This window comes from Melampsora larici-populina, assembly GCF_000204055.1.
Source record: "Melampsora larici-populina 98AG31 unplaced genomic scaffold MELLAscaffold_89, whole genome shotgun sequence".
NCBI classification, from domain to species: Eukaryota; Fungi; Basidiomycota; class Pucciniomycetes; order Pucciniales; family Melampsoraceae; genus Melampsora; species Melampsora laricis-populina.
Window position 1 is genome coordinate 20177 of NW_006768853.1, and position 22682 is coordinate 42858.

Consider the following 22682-nt stretch of genomic DNA (forward strand, 5'->3'; position numbering starts at 1 on the left):
ACAGTTTCACCGTGCCCAAACAAGCTCGAAAAGCTAGCAGCTAAATAATCAAAGTCGAATTGGAGCAGTCAGTAATCTGTCATTTAGATAGAGGCTCCTAAGATGAATAACTGGATGTACCTGCGTCATACGTGTCCTCTTTCTTGATGCTTTGCAAAGCGTGAGTGTTGCCTGGGCCAGAAGATAAACCAAACGATAACCCTTGGCCAAACCCAGAGTGAGAGTGCAAGCCTATCACACACGGTCGATACAAAGAGAGAAATAAACAAACAGTCAAAGCAAGAAAGAAAGAAAGAAAGACAAAACAGGTCAGATTGAGACAGGTTTTAAGCTAAGCGAGGAGATCATAATCGGAAGCTTACCTGGTAGAGAAATAAACAAACAGTCAAAGCAAGAAAGAAAGAAAGACAAAACAGGTCAGATTGAGACAGGTTTTAAGCTAAGCGAGGAGATCATAATCGGAAGCTTACCTGGTAGAGAAATAAACAAACAGTCAAAGCAAGAAAGAAAGAAAGACAAAACAGGTCAGATTGAGACAGGTTTTAAGCTCAGTGAGGAGATCATAATCGGAAGCTTACCTGGTTCATCCTTGATGTGTATCTTGAAATTTTGAGACGAAGTCCCTTTGGTAGGTTCCACCGGATCAGAAGACAGCACTATCGTGATCCCTTTGCCTACTCCAGAGGGCGAGGCTACAAATGAACCCCTGGTTAATGATGATGTTCATACGGATGGAATCAAAAGGAACGTACTGGGTTCAAGTTTAATTTTTTTCTTGTCTTCTGCATTGGCGATAAAGAAAGATGGTCAGAGAAGTATGTCAAGATAATGACAGGAAGACTTTGGAGCTTACCTTGACCCTGACCTTGTTTATCTTCAGACCTACCGATATCTGCAAAGATCGCAGATCTCTTGGAACTAGACGCTTTTTGAAATAAAAGTCGGGCAGGTGATTCAAAGAAATTCTCGGTAGAACCTCCAGATTTCTTGAAGGTGGGGGATAAATCGAGATTCAAATGAGACGATTGCATCTTAACTCGGTCGTCAACTTTCAATCCCTTGTGGAACACTCGGGATTTCTTGATAATAGCGAGGTATTCGTAGGTCCGGGGGGGAATTTCACGAGTAGCCATTCCGGCTTGCTGAAATGAAATCAAACCATGGGATTGGATATGATATCGAAGGAAAAAGGGTATATACAGAAGAAATTACTGACCACGCCCTTTGCCCAGACCCATGCCCCGTTCCACGTCATGCGGTACTGGAAACTCGGATCCCATGGGCAAACCAATATGGCCCCATCGCCGGAGGTCCCTTTTTGGGATTGCTCATGGAAGATCTGAGCCGTTAATTCGTGAAGCGCAATGCGCTTGCGCGCATCCTATCACACGACGAGCTCAGGTTCGTGAAAATGAAAAAGAACAAAAAGGATATGAGGGGTGGTAAAAAGAGAAATCACGAACCTCCAACTCTTTGGTGAGTTCCCCCACCTGCGCGTCTGCGCCGGTTGAGCCGCTCGCCGAAGCAATGAACTGCTTGGCGGCGCTGGTCTAAAAGCAAGAGGAGAAGAACGAAAAGATGAATACATGACAGAAAAAGAATGACAGTTAAGGACAAACCTGAGCAACCTTTTTGGCCTGTTCCTTGGGATTTTCAGTATAAATCGTCACCGAGCCCTTGTGCTTGGTGGCTTTGGCAAGCAAATCTACAAAGCTCTGCCAGGTAAGACAGTCCACAAGGAATACCTTTTCTCGACCCACCTGACCCATCCATCTCAAACGCGGAGCAAGGTCGCTTTTGAGAACCATGTGGCGCATTCCGGGTTCGTACTCCTCACATATGTCGCCACACATGCCTTTGAAGTCGTTTAGCGACTTCCCAAACAAACACTTCACCAAATCAATGACGTTACCTTGATTGAACATCTTTGATTCAATCAAGTTGTAGCGGACAGCCGCGCTAGCAGCACTTTTGCGAGTCCTGCTAGCTACCTTAATCAACGTCGGTTGTTCAGCTGCAACTTCCATTTCCGTATGGATTTTGAACTTGACCTGGACAATCATTTCGTTTCGTTGGTCAAATTGAATCCGAGGCACGGTGCCGATCCGGTACAGCGGATTTTGTTGGCTACATGTTGCAGGAGCGTCGTCACCGGTTTTATTAGACGGCTCATCAAAAACTGAAGAAAATATAAGGGGGTTCAGTTTAGGCAAATCAACACTGTATAAGCAAGGAGTTGCACATACGTGCATTCATGTGGCCTTGGACCGCGGGCACGTCTGAGTCATTTGGAACGGGGGTTTGATGGTTAGACATTTTATTGTGTTGAATCGAGAAGATGTCAAGCTGCTCATGCAAATGGTATTAGGAAAATGATAAAAAAACGATGGGATTAGAAAAAAAAATCCAAAAAAAAAGTCAGGTTCAGAAAGAAGAAAAACAGAGAGAAACAAACACACCGAAAACAAGACAAAGGTGATGTGTCAAGAAAAGATTTAAAGCAGGTTTATGATGGCAGAAATTCGAAACCTGCGAGATTAGCGAAGACAAATTGGTCAGAAGATTGAGACAAAGCCAGGTCAAAGATAAAGATTGTACTTTGTGAGATCGATGAGTTAAACAGAATAGTTGGGCAAAAGCCCAACTATTTATACCTTTTGGGTGTCATCAAACCCAACCCCGTTTTCTTAAACGCAACCGCCTTTTCCGTTATGAAATCATATGGGCTCATGAGGTCATATGAGGTCATAACCCCATTTTTCATATGTTGGTGACCATAATAAAATCAAAAGATATGAATTCGTGGTTGAAATCTTCGGCATCGTTTGATAGAATCGCTGTTCTTCTGTCATTCATAAAAAAGAGGCCAAGCATGAATCAACTTCATAATGGAACTCTTGCGGTCAAAATAAACACAGAAACCGTGAAAGAAGAAACCGTGAAAGAAATCTTCGGTAAGAATTGATTAATTGTTGATGGAATTCCATCGTTCTATAGAAACGTCGTCCTTTCTTTATTGCAACAAAAATACTGAAAGAAACAATCAACATTGTTATCGAAGTCTTGAAGATAAACCAAACACATACCCTCTTTGCTTGTTATTGAAATTTTGATGAAGGTCAGGATCCGTGTTCCATGGGACGCCTATGTTGATTGAAGTTCTCATGATGAGTATCTTATGATTGAAATCTTTGGTAATGAAGAAGCAGAAACATGTTTTTACGTACCATTCGAAAGGATGAAAGCCCCAAAATGTCAAAAAGAGGGTCGAAGGCTGAAGCGGCCTGTGGAGGATTTGACGGTGGTTGAGGTTGGTCGGTATAAGAACCGGAGGCCTGTTCAGACTTTCGAAACTTTCGTGAATGGAAATTGATGCTTGGAAGCATTACAAGACAGCTGAAGACAGCTATGATCAACATAATTTTGCGGAATCAAATTAACGTTTAGGCCTGTGAAAACAAAAAAAAAAAGAGTTTTGGACGACAGATTAAACCCCAGTTAAAACTTGGAAACACACAACCCCGCGAAATTTACCAATAGTTCTTACAACAGCTGTATGTACACAACACTTCCGTGGCAGGTATGGTGGCAGGTATGCCATCTTTGAATGACCAGAATTGCCCAAAGCTGAAGGCTCAAGACTCAGTTTGCAGAATAATAGTCCAACAAATTCTCAACAAACATGATCATGAATCAGTTGAATTCCTTCTTTGAACCTTTCAAACACCACCAAGAAGTAAGTGACATGTGCAAACCAATCTCACCAAGCTTGACATAAAGAATTCCAAGCCAAATCACTTGGCTTTGTCAGACAGGCATCTGTCAAGCTTTTTGTGACTGTACATAGTCCTGTCATTCTCAAAAAAGCTTGTCCAAGTTTTCCTGCAAAACTCAAGCAGTTTGGTATGGAATTTTCGGCAAGCTTTGGAAGAACAACAGTACTTTAGTGAAACTCCATGAGAGCTGGAAAGAAATGACTAGTGATGTAATCAAGAATAACTTATCAAACCCAAAGATACCAACCAAACCATAACAATCACAATGTAAGACCAAATAAACCCAATGATATTTCTCGGGAAGAAAAAATAGAAGCAAAGGATTTTCTGTGGTAAAAACAAGACCAAGAGCTTGAGACCAAATCCCAAGAGAAAAAGATAGAAGGCATATACATAGGGGTATGTAGGCAAAACAGGATTGAAAGAAAGGCCTCAAGATTGCTTTTGAATGTGCTTTGTGATTCATGATTCAAGTGAGAGTAGTGAACTTTATCCATTACCAATTATCTTCATTTGTTCAGTATAAGTGTCTTTGAATCTTGATGAATCACAAACAAAAATTGTTGTATTGAATGTAGATCTAACCTAAATGAATGGTTCTTACAGTGTGAAATATAAATCACCTCAAATCCAGAAAAGAATCCATTGGCATCACCACAAATGCTGGTATATAAAGGAAGAGACAGAGGTAAGGCTTCATAGTATATTGATCAAGCAGTAAAGGTTTGGGTTGACTGTCAAACAAGAAATTTGCTTAGGATTCGCTAAGATCTTAAAGGTTTGTCTCACCATAAGCTTAAGCTTAAGCCCTTCTTCCAAAACAGCCACATCTACTTAAGCTTAGGGCCTATACACAGACTTTGGCCCAAGACCAGCAGGATTTTTGAGCAAGTCCTTTTCTGAGGGCTCTAGAATGTTGTAAAAGCTTGCAATACATTCATCATGGGTTCTTACAAACCTTAATGTACATACACTTGTGCCACTGGTATCACCACTTTACTTGAGCAATTTGACAAATTTGGATGTTAAGGTATTGTGGATCTGGGCCATACTCAGTGTGTGGGACTGCAAGTGTGCTGAACTATTCAAACTCACTATACCGGCTGTATTTGTGAGGAGTGCACTGTTGGACATACTGTTAATCAAGGATATGATAAGAAATGTAAAGTGTGGTCTTCATGTGGTACACTTTCAGTACTCAAGACCTTACACCTAAGCTCCAAGAGCACTTCAAAGAAGTAATATTGTAAAATTACCCTGTGTCCGCATTGCAGATACTTTTTAAATTATAAAACATTACACCTTGAATCTAGTTTCAAAGATTCACAAAACCATTACAAAAAATATATAATATAACAATGACAACTTGACAGTCTAGTTTCAAAGACCCATATGAATGACAAATCACAATACTTATGAAATAATAATGTAAAAAAACCTTGGAAGGATGATACAATAAGAAAGCATAAAAAGAACTTATTAAGAATGATAAGAAGAAAACTCACAGGTCAAGGAAGATAGTATAGAAAAAATAATTACTAGACTATCAAAAGTTCACAAACCAAGAAGGACTTTGGGTAAGGAAAATATTAGGTAAGAAACTAATAAATAAATAAAATACTATTACCTACAAAAGATAGCACCAAAGAAAATATCAGATGACATGCTTCCTTAGATTTTGGAAAGTCTTAAGAAAACACCAGCCAGAGGACTCTCTTGGCCACAGACATAATTAAGCAACACCAGCAAAAAATATTGCTGAAGTATCAAATTAACTATACAACTAGGTTTCAAGAAAGGTATAAAAGCTATGGATTCTTGCCACCAGAATGAAGGGGCATCATATTTTACTTCATCAAACTTTCAACATGGACCAAAGTCTGTCTTTCCTTTTGAGAATCCAGTTCTAAAACTTGATCTCTGTCTATATGTTCTATTTAATTATCTAGCAGAAATACCCAGATGATCTTTTATTTTGTCCTGTTTTCAAAACCAAGATCCAGATGTCTTCTTAAAACTTAATACCATAAAATAAATGTAACCCAAATGCCTCTTACTTTCTTTTCGGAAATAAATCTTAGTTGTCATAACCTAGTCACTGAATCCCTTTCAATTCTTTAACTCCATAGTCAACTTGATTCTACAACCCAGTTAAATTATTTAAACCTGCTCTGTGCTTCCTTACCACTTATTTTGAATCCACCAGAATTTATCTAAATCTTGCTCTTAACAGTAAGTGCTTTTTACTTAGTCAATACCTTAAGTTCTCGTAACACATAGCTGTACGAAATCCCTGTATATTCTTCAGAATATCAGGCTACTCTAAGATCCCAGCTTCAAAGATAACACAGGTCTAGGAGTGACTCTTCCCTTGCTGTGATCCTACAGTAGGCCTGTGCTCCCTTCAAAAAGAATATTTTATTTTTGAGATACAATATACTACATAACATTACAATCCTGTTGTGTTCTGTGAGCAAAAAAAAAAGATGAGGGGGTCAAGTTTTTTTTTTGGACACTCACAATTGTCTAATTAGAAGGAGAAACACGAGTTTTCTTTGGTCTTAGAAAACTCATCAATGGGATGAAAAGTTTTAATAATTATAAGCTGGAGGAAAGATTCTCCTCACCCAAACTTTTTTCCCCTTCACAAGCCCAAGCCTGCCTGTTTGTCATAACTCACTTGCTTGAATTCTTGCAAGGAGTAAAGTGTGGGAATTTGGTGATTGTAAACCTAACCTGGGTTGAAATTTTGGCTGGGAGCTGTTAATAAATGTCAACTTGATACACAAAGTTTACCACCAAAGAAGTAACTGAGTATACATACCAAGTTTTTTTTGGCAACCAGGTTAGGTTTGAACACAGCTAATGTTGTATCTGCCTTCAAACATGTTTAAAACGTTGGTCAGCTATTCCCATTCTCCCTTCCTCCTCCTTCAATCTTTCTTTCTTTTTTTTCCTTTTTCCATCTTTTCTCAATTATTTTCAACCTATCAACACCCATGTCTTGAGCCAAGAAAGACCCCAACCCTTCAAAGCCCAATAAGCACAAGTGGACTTATTCCCAGATTGATTTTCTCCTTAACAAGTCTTTAACCAAGAAGGAGGCTGGAAATATGACTTGGAAAGACTGGAAGCCTGTGGCCTTCACCAATGTTCTCAATCAATAAAATTAAGCCTATGAAATAAGATACTGTGGAGAGGTAACAAGCAAAAAATGTGTAATTAGAAGTAAACCTATTCTATTTTTGTTTTAATATCTTTCTTGATCTGACTTTATTTGTTTCTTTTAAAAAAAAAGGTTTATGTCCTTCTGCTCAAAGGTTGAATTGGTTGGACCACAGGTGAATGCAGGATTGATATGACTGTGGAATGGTGGGAAGGAGATAGTATCAAAATAACTTGTGTTGATCATCTTTACCTTTCAAATCGTATGAACTGGTCATACCATTATGTATGTAATTGAACTCAGAAATGTCAATTTTGTTCTTTGATTTGTTCGGAAACGTAAGGGCTTTGATCGCACATTGAAGGCGTTGGTTGTGATTGCTCTTGGCGGGGGTTCGCCTACCTGAGAAGGTGTTGTGTGAGTTAGGATATCGTCTGATTAGGTTTTTTGGATTCATAGTAATTTTAGATTGAGCTGATGAAGAGTGCAATCTTTGGAATATGTAGGGTGATCAGATGAGATTGAAATGAAATTGATAATTTGAGTTTGAGCTTGAGATGAAGAAGAAGAGTTGAAGGAAGTTCTATGTGAATGTGGTGGTTTGACTTAAATTGATTTCTAGTTTCTAACTCTCATCGATTCACTCTTCATTTTCTCTTTACAATTCTACTCACGATCATCGAATTCATTCATCCGATTAACAAAAATTCACATTCACATCTTCACAAACAATCAAGTCATCATGGTTTCCAAAACTAATCAAATCAGACATCCTTTACCACCACGTCCAATCTCTCATCATCATCATCATCAAAACAAAGAAAACCAACCGATCAAACCATCCAAGAAACCTAATTTAATATCATCTCAATCCATGAACCAACCAACTTCACCATCAAAAGAACATCGTCCATCATTCAAATTACCCAACAAACCTACCTTTCATTCAAAACCCATCAATCAACCATCCATTCAAGATGACCAAACCCACACCAATCCATCCATCAAATCTAATCACCAAAGGACCACCAAACCGATCCATACAAGAACAGACTCAATCAGATCGTCAAGTTCAACATCAACTCTCTTATCATCTACAACAAGAGAAGACGCTATGATCCGTCGAAACTTGATGTCTCCAACCGAAACCAATCAACAAGAAAGAGTCTTAGCCATTGTAAAAGTCAAACAAGCCGTGCTTGAAGCTAAAGCAAGAAAACTTCCGAAACTGGCTCATCGAAGTTCGAATGTCTATACGCCTAAACCTTTGTTGTTGCCTTATAAATTAGCTAGATCTGCTTCGGTGAATTTAAATCATTCGAAACGGATCAGTTTAAGATCTAATCTATTAAACGATCAAATCAGTTCTCCTTCTAATCTAACTGTAAGTTTCCAAAACCACATAAATAAAAAGTTTCAAATGAAGAGGAAACTGATTCTCTTTTTTTCGGGGGATGGTAGGGAGAAAGACCTACTCATAGACGTCAATTGAATTCCGAATCAATCATCTTTAATCATAGAAGAATGTTTACTGAATCGATGACGACTACTACAAACACTTCGCTTTCTTCACCTGACCAAGCTCTACCACCAAGGATTTATTCTCCTAGATCTGGTTCTGGTCATCGAAACCATCAACTTAGTCCTGATCATAGAAGATCTCAATACGATTCATTTTATCAGGTAAGCTTTTTTGGATTTCGGTTTGTAGAAACACTTGAAGTAGGTTGCTTGAAATCTGAGTTTTGGTTTGGGTTTGGGGTTTTTTAGTTGATCGGACCTGAGTCTGAATCGCTTGGTACAAGTTTTACACATGATCATAGGTTTCGTGCTCATTCTACAGTTCAGTAATGATTGCTTTTCTTTGATCTCGATTGATCTGTTGACTGATCTGTTTCTTTTTGGTTGATCATTTAGGATCGTCGACGCGATTCAACCAATTCAGTGGTAAGTTGTCCATCTTCTGAAGCTTTTCTTACTGTTTAACCACACGAACTGAATTTTGGATGATCTGTGGTGTTTTTTGAGAGTAGTTGTTGTCACCTGTTACGATTGGTTCATCATCGACTTCCTGGAACACACAAACCGATCTAGACCCCGTCCAACTTCCAAAACCTACCCATAGCGCACTAAGAATAACCACAGAAGCTCCAGTGAGTGTTTCAATTTCCTTCCAAAAAGCTTCTTAAACCAAACCATTTAATCCTTTTTTCTTGTTTAGATTGGAAATCGAGATTTGTCTAAAGAAACTAAGCTTAAGAAACTAAGGTCCTGTAAATCAGATGGATCAATCTGTTTAAAACCTTCAAAGGTTTCATTGATTTCTTTAAACAATCAACCTATCTTATCACAAAGAAACCTTTCCTATTCTCAATCTATTTCCCAGAATTTAAGTGATCTAAGCACTGGAAAGGATGGGAAGGATGGAAATGGGAAGGTGACGGCTATTGGGAAATTGAAATCGATCTTGGAAGAGAATGAAGATGAAGTAGAATTCGATTTGGAAAAAGAAATTGTAGATCGGTTGTTAAAGTTTAAAAGGTTGGTTTGGAATTGAAGAACAAGATGGATTTTGTATATTCATGGGAAGGTTTGGTGGGTTTTTCGCCCAGTTGGATCGGTTTTGGATCTCTTTAAAATTCATTCTTTTTTTTCGAAATCGTTTTTTTTTTCTTCTTCTTTTTCTTCTTTTTCTGGAAGGGATTAGTGATGACTTTTTTTTTTTGGATGTGAAAACTTGATCTCTTTGTAGTTTATCATTTACTTTTTTTTATATGGACTTCTTTTAAAATGTTGTATGATTTTAAAACTAGAGAAAAACACACACACATACTCATACTAAAAAATCTTTTTTTAATTTATTTAATTTTCTTTAATTATTAAAAATTTACTAATCATTCTTTTGAACTTTTTACTTTTTTTCTTTTTTGATTACTTTACTACTTTTCTACTACTTATTCATACTTGATAAGTTGGATTATTAGTATATCATTTTTTTGGTTTTTTTATTATTTATATTTTAAAAATCAACTAGATATCAAACTCATTCATTCATTCTGTTTTTTCTCTTCCTTTGGATATCTGTTTTTTTTCATCCTTGATCTGTTTTTCTCTTAATTTCTCTTTTAATTTAATTCTCCTTAATCCAATTCTCTTCGACCTTTCAAATCCTAAACCATTTTGTTTCCTTCCATAACAAACATCCCTCTAAAGATTTTCTTTTCCCTCTTTCTCTTTACATCCTAATCATTTTTTTTATCATTTTTTATTCGATTTGTCTTACTACTGTTGTTGTTGTGATAAAAAAAAATCGCATTCTTAATGAAACTAACTAAAAAAAACTAACATTAATTATTAATAAACTGGTTTCTTTTATTTGAATGGTTTAATGGTTTATGTATGAGTTTGAAAGGGAAAGGTAGTGGTGATTGATCTAGGTTTGGTTATATATTGACTTGTTTTGAAGTATGGAATGGTATGGGAGACTTGGTCTGTAGTTCTGAAATTGTAAGAGTGGTGAATAGGTACACAGGTTGTCATTAAGGTTTAAAGCCTTTAATATTCTTTAGCTGAAAAGTTCAAAGTTCAACTCATATTCATTCCCATTGGCCATGGTACATTCAAGTGTCTGTAGGACTCAAGCAAGTCTGGCTCGCAGCGTTGAGAAAAGCACGCAGCGCCAGGCGCAGGCGCTCCGCTGGCCCCGGAATCCTGGACCTCGGCGTTGCACTTCCCGCTATCATTCGGGGCCATAAATTCGGGAGGTTGCGCTTTCCGCTGATGAACCCCTAACCCACGCTGACCTTCCAGTTTCCAGCCTGCGTTCAGACTTCACCACCCACCCAAAGCCAGCCACCATCCATCCACCATCCATTTCCATTCACGCCTTGCGCACAGATCAAGATCTTCAATTCAAGCTTTCCAATTTGGCGCCTTTACCATATCGATCGAATATTTTCAATCTTCTTCTCAGAGCTTTCTTTGCGCTATGGACTTTCCATGCCACTGGATCGAATCATCACTCAGTCTCAACAATCAGTGGCTTCGATACTTTCCATGCCGCTGGATCTCATCATCTCTCAGTCTCGACATTCAGTGGCTTCGATGTTCGAAATCGTGGACCAATCAACTGCTCTTGCTCATAAAGGTATGTCCGTTTCTTCCCATCATTCAATCTCATTGACTCCCATCATTATAGTTATAGTTGTTGATCTTTGGGTTAAATTTTCTAAATCCTTATATACTCAATCGATTCCATCAACCCAATCCATATTTAATTACTCGATCGATTCCATTAACTACTTCATTGACTTCATTAACCCACACCATTCGAACTTCGTAGTCACCGATCATGTCTAAGCAATCTACCCTTAAATCATTTGTTTCTTCGGGCTACGAGACTGACCAAGAACCTGCCAGCCAACCTCGACGATCTTCTCGTGTAGTTACACCTGCCAGACGCCAGCCTGGAATGATTGTTCCCTCTTCCGACTCTCGCCGTGGTCTAGTAGACTTAGGGTTAGGTAGGGATGTGCGCGATGGACATGTCCATCGTCGCAGAGAGCGCTCGGCTTCTTTACCTGGTGCTCTAGATCTTGGTGAACCAGCTCGTGCTTTAGTTTCCTTATTCCAAGTAAGTCGTTTTATTTTCTATTTAGATTTCATGAATATCGTATCTGATTAGTTGATCTTTCCTTTGTATGATTGATACAAACATTACGTAGGGCACTGCTACCGGTACCTCGAACCGAAACCGACGAGAACGTTCGGTCTCGTTCTCAGAGGTTGGGGTAGCTAGCTCATCCTCTGTGAATACTTCAGGTTCAGGTCGTCTTCGGCCACTGGTAAGTCACAATTTTTTGGTTATCTCAAATTTCTATCTCATTTAGTGATTGATTCCAAATGTCAAACACCAGAACCTATCGGGTCCACCCACAGTTGACTTGCGGCAGGACTCGGACGAAGAGAATGAACGTATTCGCAAACGAAAACGCAATCAGCCCGTCGAACTCGAATACGACAGTCCGTATGTGTACTTTGAGGATCCGGAATATGGAGTTAACCAGCATGGCGAGCCAGATGTAAGTATATTTCTCGTTCTTCTCTCGCGTCTCAGTCATGAACTCTGATCAAAACAATGAAGACTGACAATCACAACATCTATAGCCTCCTGAAGGACCACCATTGTCCTACACTTGTCGATTATGTAGGAAGGTAGTTCGTATCAGTGGTAGTTCTCGATCAAACCTCAAGGTTCACCGAGATGGAAGCAATGCTCCTGGAAAAGCAGGAGCAGGCTGTCCTCGTCGTCGTCAGGCCATCACAGCTGGTGCCAAGCTCCCACCCACTGTGAACGAACTCCGAGCTCAACGTCTCCAGAACGCTCATCAAGGCTCACTCGCCACATTTGTAGCAGCCCCGCCAGCGTTTTCAGTCAAGACACTCAACCAATGTCTGACTGTTTGGCAAGTTTCGCAAGCGCTACCATTCAAGAGAATCGACGATCCTCTTCTAAAGGCCATTCTATTTTGGCTACGACCTGAGGCACGAGTATACGGTCGAAAGTGGTCGGCCGATGAGGCGAAACGATTATATTTATCCTTTCGCACGTTGGTCATTGATCAGGAACTCAAGGTGAGTTTTTTTACTTTTCATTCGATAATAAAATCAAGTTGATCCAATCATCATTCCTTTGTCTTTTGCTTTTGACAGGACTTAACTAGCAAATTCTGTTTGATACAGGATGTTTGGACGGTGAAAGGCAATCTTCATGCCTTCATCGGGGCATCGGTCTCGTTCATTACCAAAGATTGGAAGTACGTAGTCCGGCACTTAAGTTTCAAGCTTGTGGCATGGCATCACAAAGGTACCCTGCTCGCTGAGCCAATGGTGGCGATCTTAAAGAAGAACAATCTTTATCAAAAGATGAGTTTTTTGTTTTCTTTTTTTAATTTTTAATCATCCTTTCAAATTTGAACAATTGTCTTTACTTTTCGGGTGCTGACATTGATTTTGATATTTTACATGCTCGCCAACGTCTCAGATTCCGGCAGCAACAACTTCACTCTTGAACGGGAAATGCACCGACAATTGCATGATGAAGGTATTCGATCAGGGCATGATTTTGGTTGGAAACCAAAATCAATGTCCATCAGGTGCTTCTGTCACAAGATGGGCCTGATTGTCAAAGCTGGTCTCGACGCCCTTGGAATGAAACCGATGCGGGTTCGTCACCATGCTTTAGGTAGGTTTCCAGCCATTGACACTTTGGCAGTGATCGAAGAAGACGACGAGGCAAGAAGTGGCTCTCCAGATTCCAACCTTGACGACCTTGATAGTGATAATGGTGACGATGTGGAGAGTATTCACAGCAGTGATTCAGATGAAGCTGAATCCAATGCTGACCCTGATGAAGAAGATATCGAGGAAGAAGATGAGCCTCAAATTTACCGGAACCGCAAAAAAGCTTACCTTTTAGGTGACACGTACATGAAGCAACTCACCAAAGATGTAAGTTTTTCATATTTATCTCTATTCTTTCATTTCTTGAATATTATCCTCTAATACTTATCTTTTTGAAGATGGAGACTGTCAACAAGAAGTTGACTCGATCGAGTGGACATCGTGCCGATTTCAATCGGCGACGAGAACATGCTAATATTCAACGCAAAGCTGAAGGTTTACGACCCCTCAAGGCTCTCTTGTCAGGGCATGGAATTCGTTGGGGAATTCGAGCCGAACGTTGGGAGCGGATGTGGGAGGCTCGCAATGTTTGTATAATTTTCGTTTCATATCATTTTTGAATATTTTCTTTCATGTGACAAGGCTAACAAATGTGATTTTAATTAGTTGATAGATACAGTTATGAAAGAGGACTTGACTGAAGTGCACTCCAAGAGACGACGTCCAAGAAAGGACGGTAAACGAGATGGCTACTTTGAGGAGCTAGTCTTCTCCGTGGCCGATTGGCAAGCCATGAGGGACATGCTAGATATACTGACGGTAAGTTTGGAAGTTGATTTTGCTCAGTTTTCTTATTCATTTCTTTTTCTTGATGGTTTTGTTTATTTTTCTTACTTTTGGTTTCTTCGTCACCATCTCTTATAGCCATATAAGATAATGACTCGCGATATGGAAGGCGATAAACCGACCGGGTGTATGGTATTAGTAAAATACGTGCAGCTCAAATCTTCGATGGAAGAACGTTTGAAAGTTATGCACGACAACGATCCGCTCTTTCCGATGGTAGATATTATGATAGATAGAATAACCAAGTATTTGGGTGAGGCACTTGAATGTCAGACCTTAGTTCTAGCGGCGATATTTCACCCCGGTCTTCGTCTTAAGTTCTTTGCTCACGCCTTTGGAAACAATTCGAACCATCACTTCCGGGCTCAAGACTTATTAGAATCGTGCTTCACAACACAACACGATTCACCTGACCATCAAGATCCAATAACCAACACGACTCCACCACCTGACTCCCCACCCGGTACCAACGACTTTTTAAACTTCTACAATGATGTGGTCACTTCAAGCAAACTTAATGAGCTCGAGCGTTACATTCAAGGTATTGATCCAATGGCTGCGACCGATATGAATGATCCACAAACCGCATTGGACTGGTGGAAAGTACGTGATCTTCTCGCTTATCTTCATTCTAACATGTACTGATCAATCTGTCTCTAACAGGCACAAGGTGGAAAATACCCAGTCCTATCGGTTCTTGCTCGTGATTATTTAGCGACACCAGCGGCTTCTGCTGCCCCTGAGAGATCGTTTTCAATTGCAGGTCGAGTTTGCACAGCTGAACGGGGTGGAATGCTCCCTCGGATGATTGAGATGACCGTTAGTGGTCAAATCTGGGCAAATGAAGGTGTGCCCCTTATTGGGGATTTTGGTGAAGTTGGCAAGGTTCTAGAATTTGGGAAGAAGTCAATCAAAAAGAAAACTAGACAGTCTCACTTTTAATTTTCTTGTTTTACTGTTTTTTTTATTCAATTTAACTTTTTTTTTTTTATTTTCTCTACGCTCTTTTAAAATACTTTACTACTGCTTGTTTTATCTTTCTAGACATTCTTTTATGTTTCTCTTGAACAATATGAATTCATTTTCTTTTTCCAAAAAAAAATCGCTGCTTTTTTGCCTGAAGCGCTGCGAAGCGCTGCTCGGCCTAAGTTTAGCTTTCAGTTGACATTTTGCCGCGAGTTTTTTTTTAGTTTTGCTGAAAGTTGTCAAGATTCAGACGGTCCAAATTACACTGCGCTTCCCAATCGGCGGCAAGCAGCGCTGCGCAGCGCTGCGAGCCAGGCTTGACTCAAGGCTTCAAATTCATTAAGTAGCAAAAACGTTTGTAACACAGTCACAAGACTTTTGGTTTGGAATGTATTGTGATCAGCGGGGTTGGAAAACTTAAACTTGATGAGTTGAGATGAGATGAGATGAATTCTGGAAGATTTTTGGGTGTATTATATGTAGATAAGTCTTGGCTTGCAGATCAGTTCAACTTCCATGATCTTGGTATTGGGATCAATTTGGAACCATGAAATGGAAGAAGGATTTCTTGTGTCTTTGAGAATGATATGGTTTTGTTTTTGTGAAGATGGTTTGCTTTAGATTGGTAAGTTTGGTCTTGTACTGATACATGCAACACAAAGGTTCTTTGGAGGACTCTTTGTGATCAGATAGATCAGGATATCTGTAGGATCATATATGGTATTTTTGGCTAGAATATGTAATGCTTCAAGTTCCAGTTATGGGTAGTAGGACTTTCTTGGTGGTCATGGAACCTTGAGCTTTATGAGGTGATCTCAACATCATCACAAGGCTCCAGATGACAGATTTCAGACATGTGAGATGCTCCATGAACATACACAAAGACTAGGTTCAAAATAAGACCCCAAAGATCTCTTTTTACAAAGTTCAATTGTGAGAAAACTAAATTGTTACTCATCCAGATGAGCCAATATCTGAGCATCTCTGTATGTACAAGATGGCTCTCAATTTACCCATCCTGCTGTACATATGTAGTGTGGGTGCACTGCTATGGCTCAGGTGTGTAGTGATCAATGCTTTATTACCAATTATACTTCCAATGATTTTCCCATGCTCAATTGAAGGGAAGTTGATTGGTGTTTGTAGAAATTGAATTATGAAAGTGGAATATCTCTATACTAGACACAAGATACATATATAATATTTTTGGGCCAAAACCATCCACATGGCTTTGGCTGGGTCATAAGAAACATGTCAAAGAAAAAAAAATGAAGAAAATCTATTCAAAATTGACTTTTTTTTGTGGCTCATGGTTTCACCACAAAAACATTGTTGTAAAAGAAATCACATTTTGGCTCTAGTAAGACAATAATGATATCTGGTCTCCTGTTAAATTGCAATAAAAAATCATTCCGATATTGCTTGTTGTTCTGTTTTGAAAAAGAAAAAGTGAAACGTAAGTTTTTACTCAATAAAACTTCAAACTTGGATGTAATTGAAGGCAATACAGCCAAATTTTGGGTTTTAACCAGTTAAAACTTAGGTTTCAAGTTCACAAACTTTTTCTTTTCAAAAGAGGCATAACAAGCAATATCAGAATGGCTGTAATGGGATTAACTACAAAATTCCATATATTGACAAACCAAAAGTCACAGACACCACTTGTTATAAGCACACACTGTCACCAAGCACATGATCATGTGTGTATAGGCATTTTAAGAATCTCAACTCACAATTTGACACGTCCACAAAAATCATCCTCTCTTGCCTGATTTTTTAGTTTATAAGTTTTCATAGCAATCTAAGCTGTCTTACAAACATTTAGCTCATCCAGTTGTATTGGTTCTGATTCCAAAATGTTGTCTTCACCAGATTGTTCATAGATCACTCCAATTAATGAGACTTACACATAAGATCAATGTAGATCTCTTTAGAAGTTGAAGAAACTTTACCCGGAGGTTGTGGTCCGATATACAGGCCGGGGTTAAACATCGGTACATATGTATCTCGATGCTCCTCGATGCCGGGTTGAATGTGCTCCGAGACGAACTCCATCCGAATCCGAAAAGCGAAAAGGATTCGGCAGTGATTTTGATGTATGTATTGTACGGGCGGTGAAAGATGGAATCGAGTCGGTCGGAGGATAAAGGTCATGATCGATCGGATCAGTGCACATGATGATCCAATAAATGTGTTTTGCACTGGTTCTTGCTGTTAGCATTTACTTTACTAATCTTGTTTCGAGTCAAGAGTCGAAGTGGGTGAGAGTCTTGATGGGTTAGGTGTGAGTTTGGTTGAGGGATGGGTTTGTTTGATCAATTGATTGATTTGATCAGGCACCGATGATGAAAACGTAAGATTAACCAAATCCTTGAAACTTCAAATCGAGATCCACGCATTCAAGAATCAAGTCGGTTGGTGATCTGATATGTAATCTAATTTGGATGTTTAATTTCAGAATCTTAAGACTAAATTTAAGTGTCATCAATTCATTTCAAACTCAATTAAACTTGGCTTATTTAACCAATTATCTCTCTCTCTGTTTCTGTGTGTCTCTCTGTGTGCATCGAATCGCTAAACTTATTGATCCATTTCCTTGATTACCAACCTCGAGAGCTTCTTCTGATTATCTTTATTATCATTTTTATTTTTATTTTTATTAACCTCAACTTACTCACTCTTTAAACTAATCATCATCTTCAATCGATACTCAAACCAACCGATCCCATCTCAATCCAACCCATAAACTCATCTCGATTCTCAACAAAACACAAAAATGTCTTCACTCAAACAACAACCAACACCTGAACCACAAGATTTAAAAAGCAATCGAATCTATTTACCCGAAGATGTTGCTCTTCATCAGACTCTTAAAGATCTTTGGGTCTCATTCAATGGAAAGGTTTATAATCTATCGTTGAGTTTCTTGATCACTCGAACAACTTGATGGATTTGAAACCCCATTTACTAATCTTCATCGATTCTTCATTAACTCCAATCAACCATCAATCAACCACCACTACCCATTCACCCTCCATTCAACTCAATCGATTCACACAATCCAACAGCCACTTTGCTTCAGATCATCCAGGTGGAGATGAATTACTACTCAAATACGCTGGTAAAGTATGTACTCATCTCTTGACTCACTCCAATCACCAAACTCATCGTACATTGATCAAATCAGGACCTCGGTGCAGCCATGAAAGATCCAGACGAACATGTTCATTCAGATTCAGCATACTCAATGTTGAACGAATTCCAAATCGGGATCATTGGCAATCCCGAAACGATAGTAGATCCGAACCTAATCATTGATGATGATTTCAAACCGAGCTCAACCGATATTACTGATGATTTTAATCGAAACCGATTCTTAGATTTAAACCAACCTTTGATTATGCAAATGTGGAATTGTAACTTTTCTAAAAACTTTTATCTTCAACAAGTTCATCAACCTAGACATCTTTCACAACCGGCTAGATTGTTTGGTCCTTGGTATTTAGAAATGTTTACAAGAACGTCTTGGTATGTGGTTCCATTGGTTTGGTTACCGATTGCCACGTTGATTGGGATCAGATCGGTACAACAACATTTGGAGAATGGTGATGAGTTACAGATTGGCTTGGCGAAGACTTTGGGTTGTTTTTTGTTGGGCAATTTGATTTGGACTATCTTGGAATATGTTCTTCATCGGTTCTTGTTTCATATTGATGGAGTCTTACCTGATCGTCCTATCTTTCTCATGTTACATTTCTTACTACATGGAGTACATCATTATTTACCGTACGTGATCGATCTGATCTGATCAACTCGATGTCTTGACTATCAAACTGATTGGTTTTTTTCTCGGTTTCTGTAGAATGGATCGACTTCGATTAGTGATGCCACCATTACTCTTCTTAGTCTTGTCTTATCCATTCACTCAATTGGGACATGCACTCTTCCCAGCTGCTTATGCTAATGGGATCATTTCGGGTGCATTTGCGTTTTATGTACTTTATGATTGTACTCATTATGCTTTACATCATACTCAGTTACCCAATTATATTAAAGAAATGAAAATCTATCATATGGCGTAAGTGGTTTGAATTTGGATTTGGTTTTGGTTTCTTTGGGGTTCTTGATTCTTGTCTTGTAGATGAAACTGACTTGATTTTGTTTGGGTGGTTTTCTTTTTTCTTGTGGATCGGTTTAGTCATCATTTTAAAGATGCTGATCTTGGATTCGGTGTGACTTCTAAGATTTGGGATTATGCTTTTGGAACAGTTTTACCTGTTCGATAAATGATCAATGAGGTTTATTTGATTAGATTTTCTTCTTTTTTTTTCTAAGATTTTATTGAGCTTTTCCTGTTGTGTTTTTTTGTGTTTTTTTTTTCTTTTTGGATACCGTTTGTTTTTTCTTACATGGTTTTTTTCATGATTTCTTTTTTTTTCGTTTGCTCGTCTTTGTTATTTTTTTTGTTTGAAAATTCTTATTTTTGGTTTTCTTTTTTAAAAGCACTTTTTTTGAATGAATGAATGATTAAGAAAGATTGTGATTTGGTTTTTTTTAAAACTTGTTGCTTTTTAATTTTTTTTTTCTTTACTACAAAGTGTGATGTTCTTTATATTTTTTTTTATTAAAAAAATTGATTCCTTTTTTTTGATGATTTCTTTTTTTTTGATGATTTCTTTTTTTTTGAGGTTTCGGTTTCTATTGAACAATGATACATTTTTTTCAAGTTTCTTTGTTTATTTTGTTTTTGGTTTTGAAAGTTTTGAAGAATTATGAATATTTTTTATTTGAAATTTCTAAAGTGTTCAGCTTTTTCTTTTCTTTTTGATTTGAAAATTTATGGTTTGTGTGAGTGTGAGTGTGTGATTTTGACTTTTTGATTTGGTTTTGGATTTCTTTTTTTTTAAAGTTTGTGATGTGTAATCTTTTTGGTTTGAAATTTCTCAAGTTATTGGTTTTTTTGGATTTGGTTTGTGAGGATTCATAAAGTTGAGGTAAGAGTATGGGGGTTTGTTGAAGATGATCTCAAATGGAAAGATTCATAGAATGGATATGTATAGGTTGTGAGATTAAAAGAGATTGAGAGTGTAGGTTTGGGAGAAAAGTTTGGGGTTGGGTTTGAACTTTCACTCTTAGGGCTTGTTCACTTACGGAAATTCAGGTGAGAAATTGCGTTCTGTGAATTTTTTAATGTACAAATGAAACTTGCTCCAGCAAATATGTAGACACTTTAAATTTTGCAGAATGTGATTTCTCATCAGAAATTGCTTAAGAGTGAAGGTGCCCTAAACTCAGTTTCCAAGACTTTTCCAATATAAAATAGATCAGTTGGTTTATTGGTTTGATTGAGTTGTTTTTGGAAACCATGAAAAATCGTATATTAAGATGATATATTAGATTAGAACTTAAAGGATGAGGTTTCTTTGTGATTTGAAAAAGAGATCATTGATTGATGAGATGAGATGAAATGAGTGATTTTCATTGAATAGTTTATTGGCTTGGATCTTTTGAGAGATTGGTTCTGTGCCAGTGGTGAGCTTTGAGGGTTTTGAAATGTTCAGTTGGATTACAAGTCTTGAAGGTAGAGGGTCAGAGGCTTAGTTCTATGTTTTGGTTCACAGTGGAACTTGTCTGGTAGCAATAACAATTCATGATGGTATAAACTAGCAAGCAGGAGTGGCACTCCTGGTGATCCAGTTTGATATGATGGAAATCAGGTTGGAAAGTTCATGATGGATTTAGAAATGATGTATAAACCAAAAATATTCCTTTCACCAGTTTATGTTATAAGGATGAGTGATCAGGAGATGTGGTCTAGCAAATCCATATACTAGTAAACAGATTACTTGGATCTGATCAAAGTCTTGATCAATTTCAGGGTTTCAGAAATCTACAATGATTTGATGGGATGTTCCAAGTGGGCCTGAGGTGAGTACATATTGGAATCCATTCAAGGGGGGTTGGTATAAAGCTGTGCAAAGAATGGGTACACAAGCACATCTTGGAACACTCCATGACAGTCTCTGAGGGGGTGGATGGCTTGCAGGAGACCGTGTCAGGATGCCCTGTGCAAACAAAGAGGACATCCTGAATGTATCTGAGTGTCCTTGTGGAGTATGGTCTCTCATCAAAGTCCAGGAAGTGAATATATGTTTGGGCTTCAAGACCCAAAAAGACACATTTTTGAAAAAAATAACTTTTGGAGGTTCCAACAGGGTTGTTGAGATAGGCACATCAAGGGCCTCATATCTAACTCTGTTACAACCAATTAGAATTCTGTCACACAGATATCCACATTGATAGACTCTAACCATACATTGGCAAAGAGAGACTATGATCTGTGGAAAAGAAGATGAGAAAGAAATTGAGTTGTTCCCAGAAGATATGAAATGAGAGCCAGTAAGCTCATCATGGTCTTGATGTTACTCATGTTGGATTCTAGATCTTTGGTGTCATCTTTGGCTTATTTCCAAGTAATTCCTTATAATTCTTTGTATAGTATAGTTGAAATATATTATACCAACAGTACAATATACTGGTATAGTATAGTGGCAGCCTTGATGTTCACCAGGTTTGGAAAGATCATCTGATCAAGAACTTCTTGTTGGCCTTGATGCTAAAATGAATCCACTGTTAGTGGTATCTGCATCACCACTCAAGTTGGCATTCAAGATGATCCATACTGATCTGACACAGAAATGTAGGCTTAAAAGTTTTAAAAGAATTGCATGAAATCAACATTTGAGGATCAAGAATTAAAGTTTGTGTTGAATTGGAGATCTGATGGGAAGTCAATCATATCTAATTACGAGTAAGTCTGACTGGTGCTTGAGGATAGAGAAATAATTCAAAAGTCGTTTTTCATGATGTTTCAAAATCAGTTCAAGCCTTGAGATAACCCAATTAAGAGGCAAACAAATGACTGGCCGTCTTTTGGCATTCTCGGATTCAGATCAATGTTAAATGAGATCATAGAACCACAAGTTCCCGAAAAGAAGTCCCGTGTTCAGGAAACATGCAATTAAACAAATAAAAGTCCTTTACTTATACAATCGAGAGTACATGAGTTCAAGACCTTCTGTTCAAATAGGTCCCAAAAGGTTATAAACCTTTGATGTGCTCGAATCAATGAGTTTTTCGAGCGGTGATAGAAGTTTTGGACGTGCGGTCGGTGAAGATGAAGGCCATCGATAAAAACCAAGAGGAAGATGAATTGACTTGCGACGAACAAAAAGAGAAACGGTCTATGAAGAAGAGATTCTTAAAGAGATTGATATGTATGTTCTTGACGAAGATCACTTCGTTTTGGTTCTATAAGAAATAAACCCTCAAGAAGAAAATCAGTACAAAACCTTTGAGAGTATATATATAGAGAGAAATTCTTTTTCGAATAGGACTCACGTATCAGTGGGTTTAGTTGTGCAAGATAAACGATTGCCCACATTAGATAACAACAGATTATCGAAGCTAGTATCGAACTACGAACAACACTAAAGAAAGGAAGATAGGGTATGGTTGTTTTATGCGTGAGTTATGAGAAGTCAAAAAACGACCAGATTGAAAAAAATGATGACGTACACTTGATTATCACCCTTTGGTGCTGCTGACCAACCTAATCCAGCTAAAAGGGCTGCGATGATCAAGATACCGAAAATAAGAAATCCTCCCATTTGATTCGAAAAGTCGGCAAGATGATGATTTGTCCGCGAGAGGTTTGATGAGATTGAAGGTTGGCGTTGGTTGAA

At 38.3% G+C, this 22682-nt stretch overlaps 5 protein-coding genes across 5 annotated transcripts; 2 read left to right on the forward strand and 3 right to left on the reverse strand.

Moving 5' to 3' along the window:
• Nucleotides 1-97: 97 nt before the first annotated feature.
• Nucleotides 98-2316, reverse strand: MELLADRAFT_69370 (uncharacterized protein; the record flags this gene model as incomplete). The annotated part of the gene is made up of 8 exons (XM_007418312.1): nucleotides 98-231; nucleotides 579-692; nucleotides 753-782; nucleotides 854-1142; nucleotides 1217-1381; nucleotides 1464-1550; nucleotides 1620-2179; nucleotides 2247-2316. 8 exons carry the CDS (start codon nucleotides 2314-2316, stop codon nucleotides 98-100), a joined length of 1449 nt encoding a protein of 482 aa, XP_007418374.1.
• Nucleotides 2317-3013: 697 nt separating this feature from the next.
• Nucleotides 3014-3386, reverse strand: MELLADRAFT_95751 (uncharacterized protein; the record flags this gene model as incomplete). The annotated part of the gene is made up of 3 exons (XM_007418325.1): nucleotides 3014-3030; nucleotides 3087-3144; nucleotides 3228-3386. The coding sequence occupies 3 exons, from the start codon at nucleotides 3384-3386 to the stop codon at nucleotides 3014-3016; spliced, it is 234 nt and encodes a 77-aa protein (XP_007418387.1).
• Nucleotides 3387-7611: 4225 nt separating this feature from the next.
• Nucleotides 7612-9650, forward strand: MELLADRAFT_79711 (uncharacterized protein; the record flags this gene model as incomplete). Its single annotated transcript, XM_007418323.1, has 6 exons — nucleotides 7612-8326; nucleotides 8404-8625; nucleotides 8713-8784; nucleotides 8860-8889; nucleotides 8976-9095; nucleotides 9164-9650. 6 exons carry the CDS (start codon nucleotides 7685-7687, stop codon nucleotides 9497-9499), a joined length of 1422 nt encoding a protein of 473 aa, XP_007418385.1.
• A 7848-nt stretch (nucleotides 9651-17498) lies between these two features.
• On the forward strand, nucleotides 17499-19897 carry MELLADRAFT_73617 (uncharacterized protein; the record flags this gene model as incomplete). The annotated part of the gene is made up of 5 exons (XM_007418319.1): nucleotides 17499-17853; nucleotides 18006-18063; nucleotides 18125-18723; nucleotides 18800-19015; nucleotides 19136-19897. 5 exons carry the CDS (start codon nucleotides 17714-17716, stop codon nucleotides 19221-19223), a joined length of 1101 nt encoding a protein of 366 aa, XP_007418381.1.
• Nucleotides 19898-21645: 1748 nt separating this feature from the next.
• Nucleotides 21646-22607, reverse strand: MELLADRAFT_51032 (uncharacterized protein; the record flags this gene model as incomplete). The annotated part of the gene is made up of 3 exons (XM_007418307.1): nucleotides 21646-22248; nucleotides 22339-22427; nucleotides 22516-22607. The coding sequence occupies 3 exons, from the start codon at nucleotides 22605-22607 to the stop codon at nucleotides 22199-22201; spliced, it is 231 nt and encodes a 76-aa protein (XP_007418369.1).
• Between the last annotated feature and the right edge of the window lie 75 nt (nucleotides 22608-22682).